Consider the following 20,354-nt stretch of genomic DNA (forward strand, 5'->3'; position numbering starts at 1 on the left):
AGTATAGCTTGTATATATCTCAGTATAGCTTGTTTACCTAGACATCATTGACGTATAATAAACAACTACTCACAATCACGCTCAAAAATCTGTAGCAGCCGTCTGAAGCAAAACTTTGCCTACGCAATCAGGCAGAGTTTTTGTTCAGTTGTGTTTTGACCGCGCTTTGAATACAACGCCACGCAATTTCAAATGTTCAGTGAAAAACTGTCCGAACAAAAGGATGAAATGACGTATTTCAGTTAAGGGCCCCTTTAAATTAACAAAATTGTGTAACTAACTTGACGTGTTTCATCATTTTACTAAATAATTACATTTCAATTGCTAAAACAAAATGTTCTTGCCTCGTGATCGCGTCCGAGCTTCTAATGAGTATACAACGGTCTTTGAACATTTCTGCCAAAAAATAAGGTGTTAAATTGAATGAATGTTTTGATGTTATCTTTTGTCCTTTTAACAGGCGATTGGGAGTTTAGTTGTTCATTGTTCGTCAATGCTAGAAATACACTAGTTTTTGTTTTGAAGCCAATAGGGGATTCAGAATATATATCTACCGAAAGAACTGCTTCCGACATGTAGTTGACACGTTGGATTGTTCTCATGACATACAAATAATATATTTTGATATCGGCTGGTATTGTGTTTTAAAAAAAGGTGACAAATACATACCCATCATCCTTAACATCATCTTCTTTGACGTCTTCCTTTATGTCGTCCTTGTTATCTACCGGAATACCATCACCGTTGTTGGAGCAGTCATCAGCATCTATGTGAGCTCCGTCATCACCATCATCATTAGCTCCATCCAAATTCCGATCGCAGGCATTAAATTCATCTACAATGAATATATAACGTACATTAGAACTTTGATAATATATTATTACGAACTGAAATCGAATTGTCGCGAGAGTCAAAGGATTCGATAGATCTATACAATTAGTTAGTAATTTTACCGGTGGGAGGCTCCTTTGCACAGGATGCCGGCTAGATTATGGGTACCACAACGCCGCCTATTTCTGCCGTTTGTAAGCATTACTGTGTTTCAGTCTGAAAGGCGCCGTAGCCAGTGAAATTACTGGGCAAATGAGTCTCTAGGTGACAAGCGCAATTGCAGTGCCGCTCAGAAATTTTTGGATTTTCGAGAATCCTCAGCGGAACGGCATTGTAATGGGCAGGGCGTATCAATTACCATCAGCTGAACGTACTGCTCGTCTCGTCCCTTATTATCATAAAAAAATAGTGTCTGTGTGAAATGAAATTTATTTATTTGTATGAATCGTGGTAACATACTTAGTTGTAAACAATTGGTACATACACAGCACAATTCGCAAAAGAATCGGCATACAAATTTTTGATTGTCAAAAATTGGAATTATATTTATACGCCATTAATACACATTTCATAGCATACACAATAATTTAATCTAATATATAAAATTCTCGAGTCCCGGTGTTTGTTACCAAACTCCTCTGAAACGGTTAAACCAATTTGTTTGATAATTTGTGTGTATGTCGGGGTAGGTCTGAGAATCGGCCAACATCTATCTTTCATACCCCTAACGGCCGTTCTCAATATTCAGTCTATCTCTTACTTGAGATAAAAATCGTTAACTTTTCTGTCCCAATAAACTTATCGACGGTAACTCACCTTATCCGTACACGCTCTCTGTCAATGGGACGACGTATAGCTTACTATCGATAGAAGTTTGTATGGAAATTGCAATTCACGCGACCCAATATAAGGCGATAAGAATGACTTATCGGGTATATTGGGACAACTTCAGATTATTGACAGCTAATTAAAGACAGTAGAAGGTAGTAATTTATCTCTATCTGTAGATAGTACATTGGGAACGGCCGTTAATGATAATGAAATTGAAAAATGGTCCAAGCAAGTTACCCTTTGGTACCCACGGGATGGTAAGCGTAACCGAGAACGACCCACAAGACGCTGGGAAGACGAGCTCCGCTATACTTTTGGTACACACTGGACTAGGGTGGCTCTTGATCGAGTATATTGGAGAGAATTACAGTAGGCCTTTGCCAATAGGCACTCCGAAATTAGAGATATAATTTAGATTTTTATACAATTATTTATTATTAGCATTTTTGTACATTTTCGGAGAAATAAAGGCTATTTTTATTTTATATAAATGATAAGGGTAACCCACCTCTAAATATAGAGGTGTTCGTTATATTAGATAGCTGATAAAATAACGTATTATATATTTATAATCATATAATCTATTATTTATTAAAACTGGCAAGCGTTATTTAATATTTATTCGATACGCGTTTTTTGCCGCCTGCAAATATATTCTCTAAAAGGACTGCATAAGAACTAAATTCATATGAAAAAGTCATTGAATATTTATTTGAAACGCGATTTTTGTCACATGCCAAATTCTGCTCTAATGGGACTGCATAAGAACTAAATTCAATTGAAAGTCCAGTTTTAATAGGAAATATAGTAGGCAATCGAATATAATATTTTGTTCCGCTATGCGACGCGTTAGATTATTTTTGTTCGAATATATCAGTGCGGTTATAACCAAAGAATATATTTATATTTGGTTGCCGCTTACAGCTCGCTTGACTTTGTATGACGTAGTTTGATGATTGATTAGTAGTATTTGGTATATTATCGTGCGTTTATGAGTGATTTTGAATTGGCGATTGATTTTTTGTAAATAAAAGTTATTTTTATTATAGTTTAGTGAAATGAATTTAAGTTTAAAAAAAAAATTCATAAACTGGAACAATTTATTAATTATATTGCATAAATAAAATCTTTAAGTAAAATATATATTAAGAGAAATAATAATTTTAGTCAATCCTAAACGTGTAAAATGTAGGTATAAAAGAAAGTTCAATTTTTCTAATTGAGTAAAAAAATTTTCGATTACAAAGCAATAATGTGTAGAATAATATCTTATATCTTTAAACGAGCAATTCTTGTATATATATATAATCTGAATCTCGGAAACGGCTCCAACGATTTTCATAAAATTAAGTATGCAGGGGATTTCGGGGGTGATAAATCGATCTAGCTAGGTTTCAATTTAAAAAAAATGGTTTTATCCATGTTTGAATGAGAAACAGCTACAATAACATTAGAATACAAAGGTAAATTTCGCCACTATATACAAGACTATTATAGCTCAGATGGGACATTGGGTGATCCGGAAAGCAGAAGACCCCGGTTCGAATCCAGATGTCCTATAAGTTTTTTTTTTTGTTCAAGTTTTGTACATTCTTAAAAATCCGAGCAAGGCTCGGTCGTCCGGATATTTTATTTTAACAGCGCACGACACAACTTCATTTTGCAACGATAATCAAAACGCGTCGTTCTAAGAAGCGAACTAATATATTATAGCGTAAAAAATTATAGGCGTTTTAAAAGTAGTGTATCGTTATAACGCGATTTTAATATATAGCCGTTGCGAACACCCCTATAATTATAAGTAATAAAATATTGCCTATATTATAGCCTGTACATCATTTTGTTCTATTGTCAATAGTTTTTGCAGCGCACGCAAAAATAGGTTTTCGATTTTACACCTTGTGTTACAAAATAGCAAATTTATTACGGATCCCTAATTTTGAAAACAAAAAAATATATCTGTCATATTTTTGGGGAGTTTTTTGCCATAATCGCCTCGCTTGGCAAGCGGGTTGGCGATCGCAGAAAATAGTGTGCTCTTAACGAAAGATGTTGCTGCCCATCCTCCGTTCTTTGTATCCCTTAGTCGCCTCTTACGACACCCACGGGAGGAGATGGGGTGGTGCTATTCTGGTGCGACACCACACACACAGTGTCTGAAGACGAAGGTTTTCAACCAGTGTTTGTTGCCAGTGATGACTTACGGTACACAGACGTGGTCGCTAACTATGGGCCTTATGAGAAAGCTCGCTCAGAGGGCAATGGAGAGGGTTTCTATATTTTATTTATGCTCGGAGTTTCCCTGCGAGAACGAATCAGAAATGAGGAGATCTGAAGGAGAACCAAAGTTACCGACATAGTACAAATGATTGCGAAACTGAAGTGGCAGTGGGCAGGGCACATAGTTCGACGGACAAATGCCTGTTGGGGTAGTAAAGTCTTCGAATGGCGACCACGTACTGGATGACGCAGTGTTGGTACGCCCCCCACAAGATGGACCGGCGATCTGGTTAATATCGCCGGAATACGTTGGATGAGGGCAGCGCAGGACCGATCGTCGTGGAAATCTTTGAAGGAGGCCTTTGTCCAGCTGTAGACGTCTTCCGGCTGATAATGATGATAATAAACTTCAATGGGGACCCCCATATAAGCAAGTTGTTGTCACAAAAAAATTGTCATCTAACAGATACGAAAACCGGACTCGCCCATGAAGGCAGTAAGTCCTTAGCAGCAAGTAACATAATATACAAGTTCTTGTAGTTCGTTGTAACTTTGACCGATGTTTTAATAATAGTGTATTTTTTTTACAATTAAGTTAATATTCGGTGGAAGTTTGCATGGTAATGGACATCATATATTTTTTAGTTTTATCAATCTCTTATTTTAGAAGTTACAGGGGGGACACATTTTACCACTTTGGGAGTGTCTCTCGAGCAAAGTGTTTACTTAAGAAATAAATGATTCTAGAAACCAATCAATATCATTTTCAAAACCTGTCCACAGATATGGATTTGATGAATAATTTTTTTTTGAGTTTCAGTTCTAAGTATGAGGAACCCCCAAAATTTATTGTTTTTTTGTTCTATTTTTGTGTCTTAATGCGGTTCACAGAATACATCTACTTACCAAGTTTCAACAGTATAGTTCTTATAGTTTCGGAAAAAAGTGGATGTGACATACGGACAGACAGACAGACATTATGACGAATCTATAAGGGTTCCGTTTTTTGCCATTTGGCTACCCCAAGCCTTTAATGAAACCGCCAACGCGCCCAATTGTGAGGCGATGAAAATTATTAACGGCGTAGGTAGTTCGTTAAACTGTGAATTAGCAATTGCCGACCGATGGTCCTCCATTATGGATTACTTCATATTCTATAAGAACCTTAAGATGTATTAAGACTCCGCAGCTGAATAAATAAAATTAATGATAAGGTAATAAGGGGGTTTGATAAAATAGGAAATCTCTTACCATCCACTGGTTCCACTTTGACAATTACTTCATCCATCAGCACTTGGGCAATCTCCACCTTGATCTCCAACTCTTCCTTCACTTCACTCTCAACTTTGTCACCTTGAAATAAAGGTAAAAGTGAGTTGCACACCTGATAGTATATATATCTTATGTATAAAAAGGCATAAAGGCATTTATTTTCTCAAAATTGATTCCTTTAGAATTCTTTTTGATGTCATTTCTAATAACTACTAGATACTACTACCGCTTCGGAAACAAATGGCGCTCTGAGAGAGCAGAAACGGCGCAAGAAACTATCCCAGCATTCTTTTTTGCGCTCTTTTCAATAAAAATATACAATATTGTAGTCATTTCTATCGCTGTGAAATAATCACAATTTAGTCCCATGCTGTCCGATCATTTAGATATTCAGCAGTAGAGTAATAGGATTTACGACAGAGCCATTTTTTTATAAAACATTTAAATTTATTTATAGATAATGCCTGAACAGTGGCTGGGACTTTATTTTAGAAGTGTATACATTTACCCTTAAAGTTATTGTGTATCTTATGAAGCCTACTAGAATAAGTTACAAGCAATCCCTTATTTCTAGTGTTATAATAATGAAAATCACTATTAAGAGCAAAAAGATTTACATATGAAATCTCGTGTCCCGGTATTTGTTACCAAACTCCTCCGAAACGGCTAAACCAATTTATATGAAATTTATGTGTTGATATCGGATAGGTCTGAGAATTGGCCAACATCTATTTTATGTACTCCTAAATGATAGGGCTGACCCCACCATTAAATACCTTTTTTATTTTTTGACATTTTATTTTTATTTTATTATGATTCAGCATTGATAAATACGTATAACTTCAAATTTTCACCCTTCTTCGTTTAACACTTGTTAAATCACCATTTTTATATTATTCCGTTCCATCCACAGATATGCAGTAGGGTTGCAAGATGGCAATCGATAAACAATAATTGTAGTACGATAAATTTTATGTATGATATATTTGGTAGGTCTGAAAATCGGTCGTCATTTATTTTTTATACCTCAAAAATTTTTAAATTTTGATTTATTTGTCACCTACTTTAATTGGCAATACGTTTTTTTTTATGGAATACGAGGACAAACGAGCGTACGGGTCACCTGTTGGTAAATGATCACCGCCGCCCACAATCTCTTGCAACACCAGAGGAATCACAGGAGCGTTGCCGGCCTTTAAGGAAGGTGTACGCGCTTTTTTTGAAGGTACCCATGTCGTATCATCCCGGAAACACCGCACAAGGAAGTTCATTCCACAGCTTTGTAGTACGTGGAAGAAAGCTCCTTGTAAACCGCACTGTGGAGGACCGCCACACATCCAGATGGTGGGGATGATATCCTAACTTATATATACGTTTGCCGGGTCAGCTAGTATATATATAGATAGGGCCGTAGGGGTCGGTACGGGCACTGGCTCTCTAATTGTGACAGGCTTAGCCAACCTGGTCCTTCATTGACTCCAGAGCCTGACGGTACCTGGGTTGACTCTTGCGTTTATCGCTTGCCTTAGGACACCCATTATAGTTCGCAGGGTAACGTTCAGCTCCGCAAAACATGCATGCTGGAGGCAAAGTATATTTTTTAAGCTATTGCATAGCTTCTATCGCGAAAGAATTAGGAATCGACTGAATTAATGTTTTACGAATGTACGAATCTAAAACATTAATTCAATTCAGGTTTAATTCGAACAGCGACACACGATAAAGGAGAAAACTGTGCTTACATTGCCTTTAAGCACTTGATCTCTCATGGTATACCTTGCTTGGATATTTTCTCTTGCACCACATTTCCACCTTGGCTTCCAGCATTTCCCTGCTCCCCGCTCCCTGTCTTCTCTCGGTCGACATCAGAGAACACGCTGTCCCACAGACTCTCCATCTTTGTCTGCTTCTCATTTTCTTGCTTCTCTCGAAGCTGTTCTTCGATCTCCTTCAAGTACGGCAGTATCGCGTTGAAGTCTTCAAACCAAACCAAAATTGGATATTATAACACGCTGTTTACAAATTAAGCGATATTTTTATAACATCATGATGATATTAAAGCGTGAGGTGATGTAATGACGAGGGAAGCGATGACTGGTCCATGCGTCATGCTCGAGCAGGCGGATGATCTTGTCATCGGAAACTCGGCTTCATGGTTTAACTTTAAAGTAATCCTATATTTTTATAGATCCTAAAAGCATATAATCATAATGCATCAACTTTGCCCTGTGCTTCCCCGGGGCATAAAATGAATATGGAAGTCCCAAACCCAAGGATGTCGTAAGAGGCGACTAAAGGCATTTACCACTGTGAGGCTTCTTTGAACAGGATGCCGGCTAGATTATGGGTACCACAAAGGCGCCTTTTTCTGCCGTGAAGCAGTAATGTGTAAGCATTATTGTGTTTCGGTCTGAAGGGCGCCGTAGCTAGTGAAATTACTGGGCAAATTAGACATCTTATGTCTCAAGGTGACGAGCGCAATTGCATGCACTTATGCAAAGTGGTGGGAAATGGTAAATTCAAGTGTTAATTCATAACTTTTTATTGATCATTCACACCATACCATATTCATCACCATTGATCGACATAATGGCATTAAAGTGAAGATTGTTACGTATTGGGATGACTTTTAGATGCAGTGCCATATTTAAAGTGATACCATACTCGTCCCGTTTCGACTCTTACGGAATTAATCAGTACATACAGGTTAAGAAAGAAATCAGGTATGCCAATTTAATTTGTACCAAAATTTGTGGACAATGCGGGACTCGAACCCGCTTCTCTCGGGTTCCGCCCGATCCTGTAGATGGAGCCACAACCTGAAAGTTGATACCAAGATTTCCGATCGGTTCGTTACTCGGACGCTCAGTTCCGCATCGTTCATAAGCAACATTTACTGGTAAAAACCGTTTAATTTCAAACGGGTTTCAAGCCTTGGGTGACATTCAATAAGCTGTGGCGTCTCTCATCACGGCCGCGACGAACCGGGCGCTCGAGGGGTGAAGACCAAGGCACGCGGCGGGAGGCATGGAACTTGCTCCCAGTTCATCGCCGCCAGTGCAGAGCTCGCCGAGACGCCTTAAAAGCACCCGCGTAGTACTCGATCGACCTCACCTTATTCCAGCGATATTAAATATGGTCCCGTTATACTCAAGTTGTAGGTACTTGTATTTACTTGAAATATAATCGCACTAGAATCATACTGACTTTTAGTTGACCGACAACACCCCAAAGTGGAGACCCACGTCGTTTAAATAGTTAGAGTTAGTAACTGTTTTTTATTCCGTTCAAATTTAATTGTGTTTAGAATAGTAACGACTTCGGTTTTCACGTACATCGTATCGCTCGCAATGACGTCATCTCAGCGAAATGAAGTATTCAAGGAGTGCGCAGCATCATCGGTCGATCGCATGTCCGTCAAGTTACCACCGTTTTGGGCAGATGATCCGGAGGTGTGGTTTTACCAAATAGAGGCACAATTTGAGACGTCGGCGATCAGATCCGACGCGACCAAGTTTAACATGGTAATTCAACACTTGGACCAAAATTACGCAAAAGAGGTACGTGACATTATTTTAAAAGCGGTTGACTATGTCTGGCCAGACCAGGGTATCCAGCAAGCGTTATACCTTGAGGAATTAGGTGATCGTAAGCCCTCTCAATTTTTACGTGCTCCACGTCTACTCGCCGGGACCGGCGTACAAAACAAATTTTTGTTTAGCGTATGGGCGCGGCGCCTGCCTACTAACGTTAATGCTATCCTCGCCGCGCAAAAGAGCCTTAACTTAGATGAAGCAGCCGACATGGCCGACAAAATTTGTGAGGTGTTGTCGATGAACGCGCAACAAATAGCTACTCCGAGTAGGAGCAATGGTTTGAATTCAAATTCAAACAACTTTGACGACTTATTACAGAAAATGGAAGAGCGTATTCTAATGCGATTACAAAATGGCGTCGTGCAGCAACTACCGCAACTGGGAGTTGGCGGCCAGAAACAGACACGTGGACGGTTAACGCGACGGGGTGGTAGCCATTTTAGAAAGCGATCGCGCAGCCGCAGACTGCGCTCACAAAGCAGGAGTCCAGGTATTTTCTGGTATCATGATAATTTTGGCGGGAAAGCGAGAAAGTGTATTGAGCCCTGCAATTTTAAGACGGGAAATGGCCACGACAGTCAATAGAAGCGGCGTCTGACTGTCTGCAATCCACCAGCCACCTATTTGTGACCGACAGGAAAACCAAGGTACAATTTTTAATGGATACCGTTTCAGATCTTTGCGTTTTACCAAAAACATTTGCAAAATCGTATTCTAAGCCTACAGGCTTAGTCGCTGCGAATGGCTCAGTAATCAGAACATACGGGTACTTAAAAATTGCACTTGGATCTTGGCCTCCGCCGTGACTTCTCCTGGAATTTCGTTATGGCTGAGGTAGATAAGCCTATAATATGTGAAGACTTTATGTCAGAAATAAAAGACTGCTAAACGATATCACAGAGCTCTCAACACCTGGAGTGCCAGCCAACGTAGAGTGTCAGCCAACGTAGTGCCAGAGCATCAAGGTCATCTCCGGCACCAGCAAGTTTCACCAACTGCTCTCACGGTACACAAATCTGACAAAATCTGCTGGAACACCTAGAGAGGTAAAGCATTCAACTGAACATTACATTAATACAACACCTGGACCACCCGTGTACTGCCGACCACGCCGCCTTGCGATCGTTTAAAAATAGCTAAGAAGGAGTTTGCGGAAATGTTACGTGACGGTACGACACGCAGATCAGATTCACCTTGGGCCTCAGTGTTACCTGACGTACAAAAAGGATGGTTGGAGACCATGCGGAGACTACCGTGCCTTCCCGACCCCATCAGACACATAGAAGATGAATCGATGTCGTTGGAAGGTAGTTCTATTTTATCAACGCTGGACTTAGTAAAGGCCTATAATTTCATTGGTGTTTTCCAGGAGGATATACAGAAGACAGCGATTATCACACCATTTGGTCTTTTTGAGTTTCCATTTATGTCATTTGGCTTGAGAAATGCAGCTCAGTCGTTCCAACGTTTCTTAGACGAGTATTAGACTTCTGTTACTCATACATCGACGATATTTTGGTTTTCTCCACCAGTAGAGAAGAACACCTGGAACACCTGGAACGTCTCTTCGAACGTCTAAGCCAATATGGCCTACTTTTGAATGAACGCAAGTGTTCTTTAAAACAGGAAGAGGTCACATTTGTCGGATACAACGTCTCTGCTAGTGGTACTCGTCCTTTTGGATGGAAAAATCGCTGCCATTCAGAATTATCCTCTTCCAAAAACAGCTAAAGGTTTACGTTGTTACCTGGGCATGATCAATTTCTATAGGCGCTTTTTGCCATACGCAGCTGAAGTTCAGGCACCTTTGCAGGACATGCTGTCTGGTTCACACATCAAGGGTTCAACCGGTTAGCGATTATAAAAAATATAATAACTTTAATTTCAAAAACATGATGCAGAGATTCTGCTAACAGGATTACCCTGCCACCACAAGTAGCGCCCGTTCACGAGCATGACGCACGGAGCAGCTATCGCCTACCTCGACATATTTCATGGAAGAGTCATAGTTTTAAGGGTTTAAGTCCCTATAAAATCTTATACATAAAATTCTCGTGTCCCGGTGTTTGTTACCAAACTCCTCCGAAACTGAGAATCGGCCAACATCAATTTTTCATACCCCTAAATGAAAAGGGTCACCCACCTCTAAATTTTATTCATTTGAAAAATTTATTTTATTCATGATTCAGCATTAAAACATACAACTTCCAATTTTCACCCATCTACGATCAACACCTATTTTTGTATCGCGATTTTAATATTAGTCTAATCCATCCACAGACACGCAATAGAGTTGCAAGATGGCAATCGAATATAATGATTAATAATTGTAGTACGATAAATTTTATGTACGATATATTTGGTAGGTCTGAGAAACGGTCGTCATCCATTTTTTATATTCCAACAATTTTAATTATTGATTTTTTTTTATTATACAACGTTTGCTGGGTCAGCTAGTATAATATAAGAACATACCGTAGGGCTCTCCCTCCAATTTATCCTCCGCGTGTTTCTTGTCAAAATGGTCGGTTAGCAACTCAAATCTAAAACAAATATTAGAAACATAAATATATATATGACGGAGCAGAGCGGGTCACATGGTGAGGATCATCGTGGTTCACCATTGTTGTGGTCGTTTAACACAACATCAAGTAAAACACAGTCTTATAAACACACGGTATCATTATTAAAAACAAACGTTACAATTGTAATGGTAGATAAACTTCACAAAGCCATATGATTATGTAATAAGGACGTAGTGTTCCCGGCATGCGCGTGCGACGCGACCGCCTCGCTCGATAGTTCTTCCCAGACTGCCTTCTCGGCGCTCGCCCGGCGCCCGCTTTCGATCGCTTTCGCACCGCACGCCGATTAACCGAATTGACCGAAACATGTTAGAACTCGCTCGTGACTCGAAGTTATTGACTACGACATATTATACTAATCCTAGATACGGTCACAAAATGGAGGAAAATAAATCTTATCTCATTTAACCCTAAGAAGAATCAAGCATTAGCCACTAAAACCCCATTCGCCATACCACCGCTCTTCGCGAATACTTCCCTTAGCTAGTGAAATTACTGGGCAAATAAGACTTAACATCTAACGCCTCGAGGTGACGAGCGCAATTGTAGTACCGCTCAGAACTTTTGGTGTTTTCAAGAATCCTGAGCGGCACTGCATTGTTATGGGCAGGGTGTATCAATTACCATCAGCTGAACGTCCTGCTCGTCTCGTCCTTATCGATTGCTATTTAGTGGTCAATGTGAAGGGGCAAAGCCAAAAATTTTGGGATGGGACATTTTCCACAATATAAGTAGGCTAAGGTAAGTAATTAAAAATACTATAAAAACTATAGTATACTATAAAAGTATAATATAGATATACAAAAAATACACAGTCGTATCTTAGTCTTTTACAATTAATAATTAAACGACAGTTAATTGAACGCTCATATTAATTGAGAAAGTCCGCAGTGTGTTACTTACAATAATAAAAAAATATTCCGGTAGGACATTTTCCCGCCCCAAAGACGCCCACTGCTGGACAAAGACCTCCCCCAAAGATCTCCACGACGATAGGTCCTAAGCTGCCCTCATTCAACCTACTCCGACGATCTTGACCAGACCATCCGGTCCATCTTATGAATTCCTGATCGCCATTCGAGGACCTTGCTGCCCCAATGGCCGTTGAGTGCCCTGCCCACTATCACTTCAGTTTCGCAATCATTTAGGCTATGGCGGTCATTTTGGTTCTCCTACGGATGTCCTCATTTCTGATTCGAAACACACAGGGAAACTCCGAGCTTAGCCCTCTCAAATGTTCTCTGAGCGACCATGAGCTTTCTCATCAGGCATCAGCTAAATTATAGTATCATGTGCAAATCGCAAGCGATTTAGGCGATTACCGTTGAAGTTTAGTTCAAAATCTTCCCAATATAGTTTTCTGAAGATACTCTCAAGCACGGCGTTGAATCACGTCGAGGATAGTGGGTCTCCTCTTTCTCTGGGTGTCTTACACCTCTGTTATTTGGAAATAGGACATGAGGACATAAATGTGAGGGTGTACTGCGAAAACTACTGAACCTATTGTAATAATACTTATACCATTAGATGCAGTGTGTTTCGGAGAATGTATTAGTATATTATATGTTGGTGATTACTTATCCGGAACTTTTTTTGACTTAGAAATACCCGTTTATTCGTATGAGATATATTTATGTATATTCGCCAAATTCTGCCGTGAAGCAGTAATGTGTAAACATTACTGTTTCAGACTGAAGGGCGCCGTAGCTACGTAATGAGACTTAACATCTATGTCTCATGGTGTCGTCACCATTGCGCTCATGCGCAAATGTAATGCCACTCAGAATTTTTATTTATTCAAGAATCCTGACCAGCGCTGCATTGTAATGGGCAGGGGGTATCAATTACCATCAGCTGAAGGTCCTGCTAGTCTCATTTCTTATTATAAAAAAAAATAAGGGTATGAGGGTTATTTAATTTATTTGGCAAAATAACGTTTGCCGGGTCAGCTATTACATTAATAAACAAACCTGTAATATTTCTTATAGCATATCCTGCACGTGAAGTGAATCGCGAGATGTATTCGCTTGTTGTGCCTACCCAGTTTACTTGCTGTTATGAATGATTGGCCGCATTTGTCACACGTGTAGGGCTTTTCATCTGAAATCATACAACAATCTTATCTTTTGTACAATGCTGCAATTTTTGACAGTAAAGAATGAGACGAGCAGGACATTTAGCTGATGGTGCCGCTCATGATTCTTAGAAAACCTCAAAAATTCTGAGCGGCACTGCAATTGCGCTCGTCTCCATGAGAAATAAGATGTTAAGTCTCATTTGCCCAGTAAATTCACTAGCTACGGCGCCCTTCAGACCGAAACATAATAATGCTTACATATTATTGCTTTACGGCAGAAATAGGCACCGTTGTTACCCATAATCTAGCCGGCATCTTGTGCAAAGGAGCCTCTCACTGGTATTCTACAGTGCGACCGACCGCGTTAGGCCTTTATTTCACTGGGACACCATGGCGGCGCAACCAGTTGCGCCATGTCCAGTCCATAAGCTTGGTAGCTTACTAGACACCATACAGACACCAGAGTCGCCACACCACAATATATCAAAAAGTATCTCGAAGAGATAGCACTTCTGCTGTCTGTTAGTTTAAGAGAAAAAAGAAACAGTGCTGGGTTCATCCTTATTTAGCCGTAGCATTTCATTTTTAAATCTCTATTTGAATAATTATCCTACATTGATGGTTTTCTTTGAATTTTTATAGTAAAACTTTCTGTATCGAAATTATCCAAAGTATGCAATTAACAAACGCAACTAAAAAATAAAACACCACCGTGCACACGTGTTGCATGCAATGGGGTGGGAGCGTCACTGGCGGCCGAGTGAGTCAGACACCATACAACTCTATTGGTTCAGTACATCTAATTAGTGGTGGTGTGACCAGTGTGGCGGCGCGACGGGTAACATTCTACGCGGCCGAGAAATTACTTTATTTTCTTCGGAGCAGTATTTTTGTATGGAAGTCGAGGGCAATCGAGAGCACGGGTCACCTGGTGTTAAGTGACCACCGCCCACATTCTCTTGCAACACCAGAGGAATCAAGGAAGCGTTGCCGGCCTTTAAGGAAGGTGTACATGCGTATTATTCTTTACATCACTATATTGAACTTTGATAAAAAAAAAAAAACAACATGACACGTAACCGAAAATTGTGACGACATTCCTATAAAATTTCTCTCATACGTACAGAAGTTTCACTTCAAGAAAGGTGAGTGTAAACTTCCTCACGATATTTTTAACTTCACCGTAGAAGCTTCGAAAATACGTACATAATTAAGAAAAACACAAAGCATTGGTTTACCTGTATGAGACCGGACATGCAACTTCAAGTAATAACTCAATGAGAACTGCTTCTTACAAGCGTGACATTTGTATATCTTCTCCAGGTTCAATAACTCCTTTCGTTTCGCTTCATCAGTCATTAATAAGTCCTGCTTTTTTATTACATCATTCATTTTGTCGTTCGGCACAAACTTTTCTTCATTTGCAACATCCGAAGCCTTTTTGCTACCAATATAGCCCTCTTCTGGTTTTATCTCAATAGTCACATTTGCTACTTCCTCTTTTAGCTTCTTCTTTTTCTTCTCCTTCTTTAGCTTTTTTTTCCTGAGCTGATTGCGGATTTTCAAATCATAACTTGTTATTCTATCTTTGTGTTCAGTTACATGTGAATCAAGTTCACGTTGCAGTAAAAATGTAATATCACAGACCGAGCATGCATAGAATGGAAAGTCTGTATCAGTTATTTTCTCTGAAACAAAACTTTTCTTTTCCTTTTTTATTGTTTTCTTTGTCCTAGGCTTTCGGCTTTTTTCATTGCTTGGAGGAATGATAAGTGGAAAATAATTTTGTTCACCACATTGGTATGTGCTAGTTGTCGGCATGTATTGTTCCTGGTTAAAGTTTTGGTACATATAATTCTCTATTTGATCACCAGATGCTGGCTCCATAGTTTTCTGTAACATTTCAAAGTTAAAGTCAAATAAACTTGAGTCAATTAGGCTAAAACTAAGCGCTTTTAAATCACCATAAAAAATTGTTGAATCAACTATATGTTTGGAAAAAGTAGAACTTCTCAGAGGAACATAAAAGAAACTCAACAGCCACTCTTTTCAATCAAATAAAGTATTTAACATAGGATGTAATATACATAACCAATTTGTTTGTAAGGTGCTACATCCTATATATGAATTGTGTTCAAAGTTAAAAGTGTTTTATTTATTTTTGTGTAATTCGGCGGCAGGAGTCAGGTGAAACCGTTCTTCATAATACCGCCCATAAATGCAGTAGAACACACACAATAAAGCGACGCCTCTACGCAATGCCAGCTTTCGATAGCCGCTGCCCATCTATATGTTAGATATACCAGAAAATCGCCCGCCTGGTAAAAACTGGTAACCCTCTAGATTTACCAAGAACTGGCGGTTAATTATGTTCTCCATGATTTTGTAGAGCAGGAAGGTTATAGACCTATAGTTTATCGGATCTGAACTGTGTTCTTTTTTTATTTGGTTCGGATGAACAAGGGCTGACTTCCATGAGTCGCATTAAACGCGTTAGCACTAGCGTCTACTCAGGGGCACTAATTCTAAGCACGATGGATGGGAGAGTCGAGTTGGAGGTAAAAATAGTGCAGAGAAATTCGACTTTCTCTTTTGAGGTATGGGACAGGGTGTTATTCCTCATGTGCAGCGGCGGCAGGGACGGCTGGTTGAAGATATCAAGTGCAGCTTTCAACAACGACGTGTTGTGACAACGGGCTTCAATTTCACACGGGCAATATGCCGCTGACGAATCTGGAGGCACGGTATATTTCCTCTTTACAACTTAGAAGTTCGAATCCTTTCATCATCTTCATCAAGGCATCAAGGAATCAATCAAGGCCAATGATCTACCACCAATCGGTACATTAAAATTAAAAGTTTGGTAAAAATATCCACGGTCTGAATTATAACATCGGCTACTGCAACTGCACAGGCTGAAGGGAAACAAATCTTACCCCAAGAGTAGGATGCAAAAAAGGAACGGATCTTATCCCAAACTGCTGACTTGTAGTGCCAAACGAGGCGGGTTGCAGGTGACCACGTTGTCGTTGGATAGGCGATACACTCCTGACCAGGCAATGGTCAGATGGCAGAAACCTGGTAACTATCGGAATGTGTAATCAGCAGAAGATCTAATAAAGACAGCATGTGGCTATCCACATAGGGGAGCCGCGTTGGCAATTCAACAATTGGGAAAAACTATACGCCAATGTAAATCTGTGCACAGATCGCCCTGCGTATTCTATGGTGCGTGACCCAAGGCCATTCGGCATTATGCCTGTTGAAATCACCCAAGACTACGATTTCATCGCAGGGGATTTGTGCAAAGACGTCGTCAATTGCAGTTTGAACACAGCTCGTGTGATGATCCGTTTCCGTGTTACCACTATGGAACTTGTCTACGACACACACGCAAAGATGCGGACGCGGTCTTTAAGCTCTACACGTGGCAAGAGAATAAACAGCCTACTACTACTACCTTCATAATTGCCGAGATGGTGATAACAGATAGTTGAACTCGGTCCAATAGCATAAAGCTAGCATCAGCTGAGCGGCGACTCAAATGAATAAGGCGGGGCCTATCGCAACTTTTGTGTGCCGCTGTCCTATGACCGATGCCGCCAATTATTGCTTTACAAAAACAAATTACACTCACTCAGGCACCCGTGAACGCGTTGAACCTGAGGACCCCAGCTTCCGGAGCGGACATGCAAATTTTGCGCTCGCCACAATTGCAGATTTTTAGTGTAAATTATAGTGTTAGCTAGTGATAGTTTATGTCTGTGTACTCGAGTGAAGAGTATTTTAGTGCAGCTCGAAGGCATTATGAACAAAGTCATGCACTTGCAACATAATGCTTTCTAGTGCCTACAGATGCGACAGTATACCATGGTCCATGCAACACGATGGGTCTCCACCCAACCTGACGCCGCAAATTAAGAAGAAATTTAATGTTTAGTAAAAGAAGTGTTATGTTTAAGTCTCATAAATCATAGTATATTTAATACTAGCTGACCTGACAGATGCTGTTCTGTACATAATAAATAAAATACTGTTAATAAATTTGTGAATGTTATGAAATATTATTTCATAACATCAAGAATTAATTTGTAAAATATGCTCTCTATGGATGGACATATGTCCATACAAAACAAATATTGGAAGTAAAAATAATTATGGGTCCTAAATCAAAATAAAAACTATCCCATTACCCCATTAAAATCTGTTTATTAGTTTAGGAGTTCACTTGAAACAAACATCAGGGCACTGGATTTATATATATTAAGATGTGAATTATTTAGAGTTCCCGTTCTGATAGCAAGTACTTGTTACTCATATGATATAATGTGCTTCTAATTGTTAAATTAAGTGTAAACAATGAAATAAATAAATGAAGCCACGACTTGAGAGTTGAACAAAGCATGCAAGATTTTGTGACGATATGTCACTCAGTTGGTTATAGCACGGGCGCGAAATGCCAGAGTTCGTGGGTTCGAGTCCCTTATCGTTCATAAAATTTTGTTTTTCAAATTTTATTTATGTATTCATCCTAGAATTGAGGGTTATCACCTTAATAAAATATAACAAATTATTTAGATTTACAAGAGTGTAAAGTAGATCCTGCAGATGAAACCACAACCTGAGAGTTAAACGAAGCATACAAGATTTTGTGATGATATGTCACTCGAACGGTTAGCTCAGTTAGTGCACTGGCACAGAACACTAGACCGTCAGTGCGAGTCCCGCATTGTTAATAAAATTTTGTTTTTCAAATTTTATTTGTTTATAAATTAAGTGATCTAATATTATATCTAAAGTTTTTGATTTAAGTAAGTAAGCATGTGAGCAGGAAAAACCAAATTTTTTTCAATTATTTTATTAATGAAATTTTATTGCCAAATGCCAATCCATAATATTTTTTAAATGCTGTAGACACGCTAAAATGGACATAAATAAAAATTAAAATATTCTTTTTATCCATGCTTAGTAAACAAATTGTTTAAGATGCACTCAAGGCTTTAAAGTATCTACTTTCCGTGACTATATAACATTAATAAGGCTACCGAAGTAAAAATAATCAATACAGACAACAGGAAAAAATGAATACCTTAGGCTTAACTCGTCAGACGTCAAAAAAAAGGAATCATAACAACTGGCTTGCTAAAAAATCACCACTGAACATCAAACGTCGTATGTTTTACGGATAATTTATAATATCACACTTATACACTGTAAGAGCTTGACTCGATCCATGATAATATCTTTAACCACAAAATTATTAAAAATAAAGGATTATAAATAATTTTAAAATTTTAACAAAACAGAAAACATTTCATTACGGATCGCGTTGTCGCGGTTGCCGCGACTGTTGTCACTTGTCATTTCACTCATTAGTCATTTGTTATCAAATGTCAGTACTCAGTAGTCAGCACTACCTTTGACGACAGTGACACTTGTCAGCCTGTCAAGTCTCAGAACCTCAGATCAATAATAATTGGTTAAAAGTAGTTATTAAAAGATAAATAGAGAATTTAAACACTACATTTAGTAGTTAGAGAATTATTATAATAATTTTACCGTAAACACAGTTTTTCACTGATAATGGATTATATAGGTGATTGCACCTATCCTATTATTTTCCTTCTATTATTTTGACAAGCCTATTTTTAACCGACTTCAAAAAAGAGGAAGTTCTCAATTGGATCGTTATTTTTTTATGTATGTACACTGATTACGATGAGACTTTTGAACTGATTTACATAATTCTTCTCTAGTTTGATGCAGAATCTTTGGAATTTGGTCCATTTCTATATATTGTATAATTTATTTATTATTTCCTTTTCTTTATTTCCTGTCGTGATAATCTACGTTTCCTGTTCAAAAATAACCTTCAACAAAATGGCAATTAAATAAGCTTCTCAGTAATGTATAATATATGTACATCATAGAACAAAAAGTTTTAAATAAATTACGTGCGTACGAAGTACAGATTTCAGAAGTGAAACCTGCATTTTGCATGCACCTGTAGCTGTACCTACAACCAATAATATCAATTAATACAAATGTCTAATATCTAACTTGTAACGTAATACCTTCGTAGCATTATAGATAATATATATATAGATTGTAATTGGTTAACTAGTTTTAAGGATTTTGTATATGTAACTGTAACTGAAATTAAATATCATCTTCCACATATTTCTCACAGTCAAGCAGCTGTTTTATTTAATCTCCAAACGCTCAGTCTCTAAATACCTCTAAACTGCAAAATGAAGTCCTGGTAATGTTGCTAGGATAATACAAGATTTCAACCGCTATGAAAGACATTACTATCACCGCTACCATATTTACGTTCTCCTGGTGTCTATGTAGAAGTACGCATAGTCGTACGCATAACGTCAGAATATATTAAGCTATACTTACGTTGTACATATGACAATCTCTTATTTAACGATGATCGCCTGTATATTGATACCAAACATACATACATACATACATACATAAAATCACGCCTCTATCCAGTAGGGGTAGGCAGAGACCACTTCTTTCCACTTGCTACGATCCTTACATACTTCTTTCGCTTCGTGCACTTTCATTATTCCTTTCATACATGCTCTCCGGTTTAGGGTACTCATGACCTGGCCTTTTTTTAAGACGTCCCTGATTTGATCTTGAAACGTCCGCCTAGGTCTACCCCTTCCAACACTTTCATTCACACTGGCCTTATACACTTTCTTCGTCAATCTTTCTTCATTCATTGTCTCGACATGTCCAAACCATCTCAGCATACCTTTCTCAATTTTTGTCACAACATCTTCTTTCAGACCACAACGTTTCCTTATCTCACTATTTCTTATCCTGTCACTCAGTTTAACTCCTATCATACGTCTCAACGCTCTCATCTCAACTGCATTTATTCTGCTTTCATGTTTCTTCTGCCATACCCAACTTTCACTTCCG

The 20,354-nt window shown here is 38.7% G+C and overlaps 1 protein-coding gene across 2 annotated transcripts in view; it reads right to left on the minus strand.

Moving 5' to 3' along the window:
• LOC126973309 (zinc finger protein 699-like) overlaps positions 1-18,748 on the minus strand; it is a 32,680-nt gene extending 13,932 nt beyond the window's left edge. For both annotated transcript variants that reach the window (XR_007731331.1, XM_050820513.1), the window contains exons 1-7: positions 18,502-18,748; positions 14,651-15,305; positions 13,306-13,435; positions 11,226-11,293; positions 6,931-7,131; positions 5,134-5,235; positions 670-835 (exon numbers count right to left, since the gene is read on the minus strand). Coding sequence is in view for 1 of the 2 variants with exons in the window: in XM_050820513.1 (XP_050676470.1) it covers positions 670-835; positions 5,134-5,235; positions 6,931-7,131; positions 11,226-11,293; positions 13,306-13,435; positions 14,651-15,299 (1,316 nt within the window). In the remaining variant the exon portion in view is untranslated. The remainder of the gene's footprint in view (positions 1-669; positions 836-5,133; positions 5,236-6,930; positions 7,132-11,225; positions 11,294-13,305; positions 13,436-14,650; positions 15,306-18,501) is intronic.
• Between the last annotated feature and the right edge of the window lie 1,606 nt (positions 18,749-20,354).

The sequence above is a fragment of the Leptidea sinapis genome, chromosome 29 (assembly GCF_905404315.1).
Source record: "Leptidea sinapis chromosome 29, ilLepSina1.1, whole genome shotgun sequence".
Taxonomy (NCBI): domain Eukaryota; kingdom Metazoa; phylum Arthropoda; class Insecta; order Lepidoptera; family Pieridae; genus Leptidea; species Leptidea sinapis.